The 10408-nt window shown below is 38.2% G+C and overlaps 1 protein-coding gene across 4 annotated transcripts in view; it reads left to right on the forward strand.

The window, feature by feature from the left end:
* The window catches only part of LOC124398295 (homer protein homolog 1), a 22417-nt gene extending 20469 nt beyond the window's left edge, over nt 1-1948 (forward strand). For all 4 annotated transcript variants that reach the window (XM_046868398.1, XM_046868399.1, XM_046868400.1 and 1 more), the window contains 3 exons: nt 114-224; nt 750-830; nt 1156-1948. In XM_046868398.1, coding sequence (XP_046724354.1) covers nt 114-224; nt 750-830; nt 1156-1350 — 387 coding nt within the window. In that variant the 3' untranslated portion in view covers nt 1351-1948. The remainder of the gene's footprint in view (nt 1-113; nt 225-749; nt 831-1155) is intronic.
* Nucleotides 1949-10408: the final 8460 nt, after the last annotated feature.

Consider the following 10408-nt stretch of genomic DNA (forward strand, 5'->3'; position numbering starts at 1 on the left):
CAGCATGATGGCCTCTCAGAGTGACATTGAGGCAGGAGAAAGGACAAAGGGTTTGTCTGGTTGTAATTCTTTGCTTTAAATTTAGTGTGTGTCTGTGTGTGTGTGTGTTCCAGGTGACAGAACTGGAGTGTGTCAGTGGGCAGACGACAGGAATCAAAAACCAGAAAACAGAACTAAACCAGACGATAGAGGAGCTGGAGGTGGCACTGAAAGCCAAGGAGGAGGTGCGATGGCGTCTCATGCAGCCGAAACACTTGCAGTGTTTGAAATACAGAATTCTGCCACAGCTCTGGTGAATTCTCAAATCTGGTCAGAAGGTGTTGATTCATTCTCTCTAAACTTCAACTCTATAGTTGTACATCTTAATATAAAGCAGGTGTACAATTGTAGGTTTGAAGTTACAGAAAATAAATCACCTTCTGACCAATCGGATTTGAGAATTCACCAGCGCTGTAGCAGAATTCTGCCCTCTAGTGGAGATTAGGCCAGACGCAGCAGATTTTTCTGTACAAAAACATTTGTTTAACATTTATTCTTTTTATAGTTATGTATTAAATACAAATATGTGTTGTAGTGTTTCTATATCTAAAAGATTATGCACTGCCTTCTGACCAATCCGCTTCAAGATTCACATCACTGTGGTATAAAATCATTTTAGAGAATATTTAGAATATTTCAGAATTAGGATTAAGCAGAGGTTCATGCAGGTGTACTGTAAATGGCAGCATCTTGTGCTCTCATACTTTCAGGAGCTGGAACGACTGAAATCAGAAGTTGAGAAAGCCAACGAGTTGCAGACACAGAAAGACGCAGTCACTCAGAAACTACAGGTATTGTGGTTTGTAAAAAAAAAATTGTGACTTTTTAAAAATAATTTTTGTCTGGGACATTTTAAGACATGAAATAATGTATATATATTTGGACAAAAGTATTGGGACACCTGACTTTGGCAGCCTTTTGTTTTTCTTTTCCAGTTACTTTCTTAACTGTTGTCCCCAAAACTTTGGAAAATTCTACAATTGTATAGGATGTCTTTGGATTTTAATTACTTCACTTGAACACGGAGACCTAAATGTGTTCCAGCGTGACACACGGCACACAAAGTAGTTTAAATCTTGAAGCTAATAGTCTGAATTCTTTTTTGTGTGTGTTCAGGAAACGGAGACACGGACAGTAGAACTGGAAGCTCAGCTAGCCGAGCTGGAGCAGCGAGTGGAAAGCAGTCACGAGGAACAGGAGACGTTTCGCAGAAATCTGCGCTCGCTTCTCGAGCTGCTCGACAGCAAGATCTTCGAGCTGACCGAGCTGAGGGACAGCCTGGCTAAACTGATTGATGGAGAAAACAGCTAGAGTCTGCAGAAGCAAACTGCCCTCTGGTGGAGAAAACACACACACACAGGCGTGTACACACCCACACCCACACACACACACACACACACACACACCAACACAGACATTCATGCCAGCACAGCAGACTTCATTAAAACATGCATGCAAGCAAGCAGACAGGTGAATTACAAATATTGATGTTCTCACACAGGTGCACTTCTACAAACTTGTGCCTGCACACACACACACACACACACACACACACACACACACTACATGTTATGGGCCTAACTGGGGTTTCAACCTGCCTTTTTGGAATTTCTGTTTTTTATGAACTTTACACATCTAAAAAAAAGGACATCTCCGATTTTTTTGTACTATCACATCTGGATACAGAGACATTTTGTACAGAGACGCCTGTCAGCATGGCTCAGTGATGAGTCTGAACGGAGTAGTGTTTATCAAGGTTAATTGTACATTTTATGCTTTTTTGTAATTGGTCATGTGACAAGAGCTATTCGTTACAAATTTGGATCTGAGACTGAACATCAGAGCTCAAAAACAACAAGTGGAATCTACTAACATATAGATTACATATAGAATACAATTATAGCTACAATGTTTGATGCATATAATTGTGTCTTTTTTTGCTGGAATTAGTATCGCCATGTGTACTGCACATCGTTCTTACAGGTTGTGAACAGGGAGATAACGAGAACGGAGTGAAAAAAGATTTCAAATTTTTAAGATAAAAAGTCAAATTTTTCACTAAATTTTGGAAATTTCCAAAGCTACTGGCGACTTGTTTATAGAGATCAGGTGGAGCAGAGACACATCACATATCAGCCACTTAACGAATTAAAACATTTTTAGAAAATCATAATTGGCATTTAAAATTCTGCTGAAATACAAATGACCTCTAAGTAACCAACCATTATAAAAAACCGCATTGAGTTTTCAGCACCTACTGGTCAAAATAGGAACTGCACCAATAAATAATAGAGGTCTATTGGGGCAACGTTCACGCTGCCCCATACTTGGTGTAAGAGCAGCGGAAGGGGCATTTAACCCATATTCCTTTTTATATCCTGGAAATGTTTAGACAGGAATTAAACGTGGTTCTTATCTCAGTTGCCTATAGCATATAAAAAAATCAGGATGCCAAATTTGGATTTTTTCTTTACTAGATTTATAGCAAATAATTACATGAAATCAAATTAATTTTACCAAAGTGTCTGTCCAGAGCGTCTATGTAGTACTAAGCCATTTCTATTGTGAAGATATTACTAGTAATGTAAGATGAAAAGGAGGTTTATTTAAGAACAATGGTACACCTGTACACTAAATGATTGTATATTTTGAAAGTTACGGGTTAGTCAAAAAAATGTAACTAGCAACTTATTGTATAAGTAAAACACCATAGCTTTTTGACTTGATGCCTCACCAAAATCGATGGTTACAAGCCGCTACCTGTCCATTAAGTATAATCGATGTAGTCACACTCATGGGAATGATCTCATTAGCATGACCAAGATGAATATCTTTATAGATCTTTATAGACAAACAGTCTGTTGTTTCTTGGACAATTTCTCCGGCCAAATATTTTTTTAACATAAATATACCGTGTCATCTCGGGTTATTTGCTGTAATGAAGATTTTAAAACCTCAGTCGGAGTTCATGCTGCTTTCCTTTACCACACCTGGATTGATTTTGGGTTTCTTTAGAAAATCGAGTGACTTTGCAGGTTGTGGATTTACGATGACACGAACGAGGACGTGGATTTTTGCCTTGGTGTCTTTTTTCTTGTCTTTTTTTTTTTTTTTTTCTCACCATCAGCGAAGTGGATTCCAGAGGTCAGGTCCTTCCTTGTCTTTCGTCAAGTCCCAGCTTTGAGGCACCTCCAGAACCTGATGAGTCGACGCACGATGTGTGGACTTGACCCGAGTAGAGAAACCATCCTTCCACTATCAGAGCAATACAAAAAAAACAAAAAAACAAACACAAACGTTTCACTTTCAGGTATTTTACTTCCCTCTTGTTTGAAAGAGATGTGATGATGTAAACACACACACACACACACACACACACACACAATGAAACACTTGATTACGAGGCACGCTTTTATTTATACACATTTTTTTCTAATATAAATATTACTAATTTATAGTGCACCTGTGCAATTGTGTAAACTGACCTGGGTGAACTTTTATTAATTATTATTAATATTAATTTATTTATTTTGCAATAATAGATATAAATGAATTGTTTTAACCTATTAAATTATTCTTAATTATTTTATTGTATTCAGAAATATATTCATATATTCACATCGATGTTACATTAACATTTTTTTTTTACCTTCTGTGAATTACATTTTTTTTTTTTCATTTGTGTGCAAAAGAAAAAAAAGCAAATTATGGCTTTTGATTACGTGCAAATAAAAAACGGCAATATTTTTAAGCTATTTAAGCATTTAGACATCACAATGTGTGGATCTTTTGCATTTTTTTCTTTTTTTCCTTTCTATTTTATTTTTTGCCAATCTGTGTTTTCCTGTACAGAGAAATTTTACTCCAGTTGCCTTTGGTTACGAAAAACACGTCATCGGTAGCTAAAGGTACTTTGGTGGACTTTTGCCAAATATCTGTGATTATGTACAGTATAAGGACCGTTTTATTGACAGTAATCGTAAAAAATGAAACACACACTTAAAGGGCTTGTATTTTGTGGGAGGCTCAAACTGGGGACGTGCGTTGATTTTTATTATTATTATTAATTTGAGTTGTTGATAATGAATTATTTGTTGGTTGGGGTTGAATAATAATTTTAGATGTTGATTACACCACATGCATAAACACAATTGTAACTGAGGTATTTATAGTAAAATAAACTAATAAAAATATATAAAAAATACACTGTGTGTTATTGAAGCCACCGAGTACAGCAGTACACACACACACACACACACACACACACACACACACACACACACACACACCCTGCAGGGGTCTAGTTTGTGGTTCCTCTGTAATATGAAAAGTTGCATGTTTTGGTCATGTTGCCTGTAAGTTTTGGAGCTGGTAAGGGGAACGTCTGTTTATAGCTGCTATAACGTGAGAACTCTCCCTCTGCACATGTGCACTTCAGACACACCACAGTGCCCAAATCTCAGCTGTAGAACAAAACAGGATGAAACTAAGTGCCCCCTGGGGTTGTTTTGAACCCTTTAAACTCTCCCTCTCCTGGTATTTTTCCATTCCACATGGCCTATTTTTTACTGATATCGATAATGGAAAGTTTGTGCATCATGTGTATTTTATTGAAGGTTATATAATGGAAATCAAAGGTTCATATCTGAGGTGTGATAAGATAAAAACTAAGTGCACCCTGTGGTTGAACTCCTCAACAAGTACTGATGTACTGCAGACCGGGAACAGCCTAGAAGAGCTGCAGCTGCAGGCCCTGACCCAGTCGTCTAGACGTCACAATTCAGCCCTTGTCATACACGCTTAAATCTTTACGCTTGCCCATATTTCCTCCTTCTAACACATCATTTTGAGGAAAACATTTGACTTGCTTCCTAATCAATATCTCCACCCACAAACAGGTGCCAAGAGATAATCAGTGTTATTCACTTCACCAGTCATAATGTTATAATGTCATAATGTTATTCCTGTTCGGTGTATAACCCTCTAAATACAGGTTGTAACGCACAAGCTGAAACGTTTTATTCGCCGATATCAGTAAAAGTACACGTGATATGGAAATCAAACCGGAGAGGGGCTTGTCCTAGCAATGCGATTAGATTGTTATTGGTGTAGTGCCTTGAAGCTTTAAAGAATTAAATCGATTACAGATATACTTTCCATTAGGTTTATTCATAAGGAGTAAGCTAGAAAGAAAAGAAAGACTGTTCATGGCTGCTATAATGTAAAAAAAACAAACAAACAAACAAAAAAAAACAGTAGACTTGTATCACAGGATATCAAATGCAACTACAAATGGATAAAAAGTCTGATGTCGCAGTCAACACAAAATGCAAAAATAATTTTCTTTACCACGAGGGGGAGCTACAACATCTAAAAATCTTCTCTGGTTCACTTCATTCCCTGTGATTCATCACATCGCGCATGTTTTAAGATTCCTGAAACATCCCTTCACACACACACACACACACACACACACACACACACACACACACACTCTCTACTGAGAATGACAGGAGAAAGAATTAAAAGAGAAAATAGATAGAGACAATAAGAAGAAAGTAAAGAGCGAGTGAAGGGGGTTTGCTTTTGGACCTTCTCCAATTTTTTTACCAAATTCAATATTAGCGATAGGGAGGTGAATACTAACAGATGTGCACAGCTTCATTCAATCACACTTCATAGCTCCTTCATCTAATTTATCTCTTCATTCTCCTTCACCTCCTCCATCTCCTTTACACCCTCCACCCTTTTCACCATCTTCATCTCATCCATTTTCTCCATATTCTCCATGTCCTTCACCTCTTTCACCATCCCCATCTCATACATTTCCTCCATCTTCTCCATCCTTTTCATCTCATCTATATTCTCCAACTCATCCATATTCTCCATGTCCTCCACCTCCTCTATCTCTACCATCTCCTTTACATCCTCCACCTTCTTCACTATCTCCATCTCCTTCATCTATTATCTCTGTATTCTCCATGTCCTTCACCTCTTTCACCATCCCCATCTTATCTATTTTCTCCATCTCCTTCATCCTTTTCATCTCATCTATTTTCTTCATCTCATCCATGTCCTCCACCTACTTCACCTTCTCCATCTCTTCCTACATCAAACTGAGAGCATCTCTGTGGTTCTCCTGATCTCCCCACTGCATGCTGTGAATCTGAAAATGTCGATTTGTTTCTCCTAAAACACAGACCTCAGGTTTTGGGTGAAAATATAAAGTTCTCACGTTTTACCCAAATTCACAGCATGCGTTCGAGACGTCCACACCAACACTTCACATCCATCTCGATCCACAGATGAAATCTGAAGCGCACAGACACAAGCAGCGATCTATGTTATTAAAATCATCCTAACTCGCTCGCTAGCATCAGGCCGACTGCTGATCTACTCACTAGAATTAGATAAACTCAAACACCTTATAAACCAGTAGCTATCATTACTAGCATATTAGCATCATGCTAACTGCCATATTGTTCAGTCAATGTCAGGCTTGATAGCATTATTCCAACAGATATATTGTGTAAACTTTTATGTTCAACCTCAAGTTGCTAAATCCAAAACTATAAAATATATAAAATTCTGCATCTAAAACCTTCATTCATGATTCGAGGATTAAAAGTAAAACACAGAAACATAATCATTAACTACCTGTCTTTATTTGTGCAAAGGGAAAAAAACAAACGCAGTTTCATTAGCAAACATGTTTCAGGAATAAAATGGAATGAGGAGGAAAAAATTAATGTGGATGCAAAAAAAAAAAAAAAATGCAAACAAACCGGATTAAAAAAATCCTTTACACTGACCTCACTGTTATACAATTTGTTTTAAATATTAAGCTCAATAAATACACGTAAGCAATCATGCAGCTGATTTCCTGTTTCGTTACATTATAATACACGTGAAAAATACGCATTTTTTTCAGTTTCCGCTATAATATTGCACGTTTCTAGTGACTCCGTCGGGTCACGTATAGATATCCGGCTGGGTTGAGGTTGAGGGGATCGAAACCGTAGTAGTGTTGCAGTGGAAAATATCCAGAAACAGACTTTATTCTTCTGTCTGATGGTTTGCTGGGGATGAGGGACGCGTTATAAAGACACAGAATAGCAATGCATAGAAGGTATACAACAATTAAACGAATATGTATTAATGAATCAAATAAAAGGACTAAATACAGTACAAATGATGAAAAAAAAAAAACGTGTTTAAATAAAAGTGTCGGATCGTCTCGGTCCGGTGAGCTGATCCCGGCGCGGCACAGGTTCGGAACACGTCCCGGACGAACCCGGATCAGCTCACTAACGTGTGTGCGTTCCTTCCACGCGGTTACACAGTGAGCGATGCGTTGTGATCCGGTTCTCAAAGCAGAATATGAACAGCTGATAGTTATTCCTCCGTAAACTTGGAATCGCCACAGAGCAGCTGAGAAGGTTTGTATGAAGGACTTTGATTAAAAAAAAAAGAAATAACGAAGCCCTGGAAATAAAAACCGTCACACACAGAAAGTGCGTTTTATACTGAACAGCAGGTCGATGGATTGTGAAACTGGAAGGAAGGATTTGGGAATGGGAACGAGATCGTGAGGAAAATGGCGAAAAGGTTTAAGGGATTATTGTGCTTTTGCGTCATGTCAGAATTACGACAATTCTCGCGCTAGCAAGTGACGGGATGTGCACCGAACGTCGTTCATATCTCTGACGAAGAGACTTTTACAGCAGCGAGACAGCGACAAAGTTACAGCGTGACACCTGAGTAGGGTTGCAAAGGGGTGGAAACTTTTCGGAAACTTTTCATGGGAACTTTGTGAAATTTGTGCAAATTTATGGGAATTAATTAGAATTTTGCGGAGATTTATATCAACTGTATCATATACAAAACTATAAACATTTTGTTTGGTCATAAGCTGATGTGCATGCAAATGAATACAGAATAAAAAAAAAAAAGACATTTTTGATTTAATTGTAAGTAGAACAATTATAGATATTATCGAAATACACCGTTCTTCTGTATGATAACAGAAAACTAGCTAGCAGAAGGTAGAAGAAGAAAGAGCATCACAGCTTGAACTAGCTTCCCTTAGCGTATTGATTTGATTTGATTGGCTACTGTATAAATACACGTTGGTATACCATAGAGAAAATATATTGACCCGAGTGAGATCGAAAGTTACACAGAACTATGGCTTCAATATTCCCGTGGCCCTGCGGTAAGTGTGCTGTGTTTATGCGATGAATCTGCAGGGTAGAAATTCAACTGAAACTGCATTAAATCGGATTGGTTGGATTTTTTTTAAGTTCCCTGTTATAGGCTCAACTGCAATTTTAAAAATTCACAGTGCATTCAAATTAATTCCCGTTCATTCCCATGGCAAGTTTCCAGTCTTGAAAATTCCAGGAAATTTTGCAACCCTAAACCTGAAACGATTGTTAATTATAAAAGTATCGCGATCGATCGAAACGATCGGCTCGAACAATTCCTTTCTACCGTATGCAGTGTGTGTAGTCTGACATTCCTTCAGTTCGGTTACTTTCTCCAATTAAACACTTAAAAATAAAAAACTGTAAACGCGATTCCGTCTCATCCTGTCGAGTGTACAGTTACAGTAGCTTGCCGTGTAAATCAGAAATACTCAGAAACCAAGATAACAATTACAATACGTCTGAACGCTACGACTGTTACGGATGTATACAATCATATGTACACTGTAATTCTGACACGATTCTGTCTACGCACCATAACCCAAACCTTTTCACCAGGGACAGAAGGACTATTTCAGTGCAACCGAGACATTCTTAGCTACGACATCTCTTCAGAAAGTTGTACAGTACATGATCCTAATCCTGAAACGTTATTAATGAAAAGGCAGTTAATTTTTTACCTTGGTGAGAGCTTCGAAAAGATACGGTTCGCTTGGTATAAGAAATGATTTGTATGTAAAAACCCTGAATGTCTGAAATTCCCAAAAAAATCTTTCAAGCTTAAATTGTTTCAATTTCTACGAATGTGGGTGGAGTTATGGAAGGCTTGCTGAATCATCTACTGATGAACACTAGTGACGGGTCGTTCATGAACGAGTCTTTAATGTGATTTGGAAGAACGAGTCGTCTCAACGAGTGATTCGTTCATTTTTCCCAGGACTTGTATGAGCCAAGCAAAATCTCCGTAGGTTACGTACTGGAAACAAAATTGAGTAGTTCTGTAAACTACGAGTCGTTCTTCGGTCATGTGACTCCCATACACACGATGCAGTACATTAGACAGGAAACAGAATTGAGTAGTTGATCACACGAGTCCTCTGGTCCGAGACGTTCGTTCTTCTATCACGTGACTCCCATATACTCAGTTATATATACATATAGAAATTCTTTCGATCTGCTTATCGGAAATGTAGCATTTGATTTTATTTCTGATTAAAGGAACGAAATGAACTAAACGATTTGTTCATTTTGAGATTGAAACAACCAAAGTGATCCGATCTTCCCACCACTAAAAAAAACTCGTCAGTTTTCTTACGTAACAGCAGAAGACTGTAAACAAAAACAATGAAACAACAGACTGCCGTTTGGAACCTTCTGTAGAACGATTGTAGCTGGTGAAAGATGCCTTTAACCTCTTCCTCATGTCACTGGTTGCACAAAAACGTACGTTTCTTTCCTCCTGACGTAATTCAGCATTCGTAAAACGGGAAAAGGAATATCTGAAGCGAATGGAAACAAGGAAAATCGTGCCGTGTTTGTGTTCACGGATAAAATGTCCATAATTAATGTGTAAAAAAAACAAAACAAAACAAAACCCACACACACACAAACATTATAGACTTGGGAATTGAGTGAAATGTAACTTGGTGAATGAGTACAAATACATGAGGATTAAAATAAACCGACACCACTCGAGAAGAAAACACTATAAACGCATAAAGAAACACACTCGCACACACAGATAATCAAGTGGAAAAATAAAAGAGCGGCACTTGTGAGCGGTGTAGATAAAAGATGTTGGCTGCAGGTGGCGTCAGTGCATCACTACGCACATTCGACCTTTTTCTCCAACCGTGACCAAAAACGACACGGAATAAAGACGATGAAATTACAAAACAAAAAGAGAGAATGTTTCCTTCTGCATCTCGAACCACAACAGAGAGAGAGAGAGAGAGAGAGAGAGAGAGAGAGAGAGAGAGAGAGAGAGAGAGAGAGAGAGAGACAGACAAAGAGAGAGAGAGAGAGAGAGAGAGAGAGAGAGAGAGAGAGAGAGAGAGAGAGAGAGAGAGAGAGAGAGAGGAGAGAGAGAGAGAGAGAGAGAGAGAGAGAGAGAGAGAGAGAGAGAGAGAGAGAGAGAGAGAGAGAGAGAGAGAGAGAGAGAG

The sequence above is a fragment of the Silurus meridionalis genome, chromosome 15 (assembly GCF_014805685.1).
Source record: "Silurus meridionalis isolate SWU-2019-XX chromosome 15, ASM1480568v1, whole genome shotgun sequence".
In the NCBI taxonomy this organism is placed as follows: Eukaryota; Metazoa; Chordata; class Actinopteri; order Siluriformes; family Siluridae; genus Silurus; species Silurus meridionalis.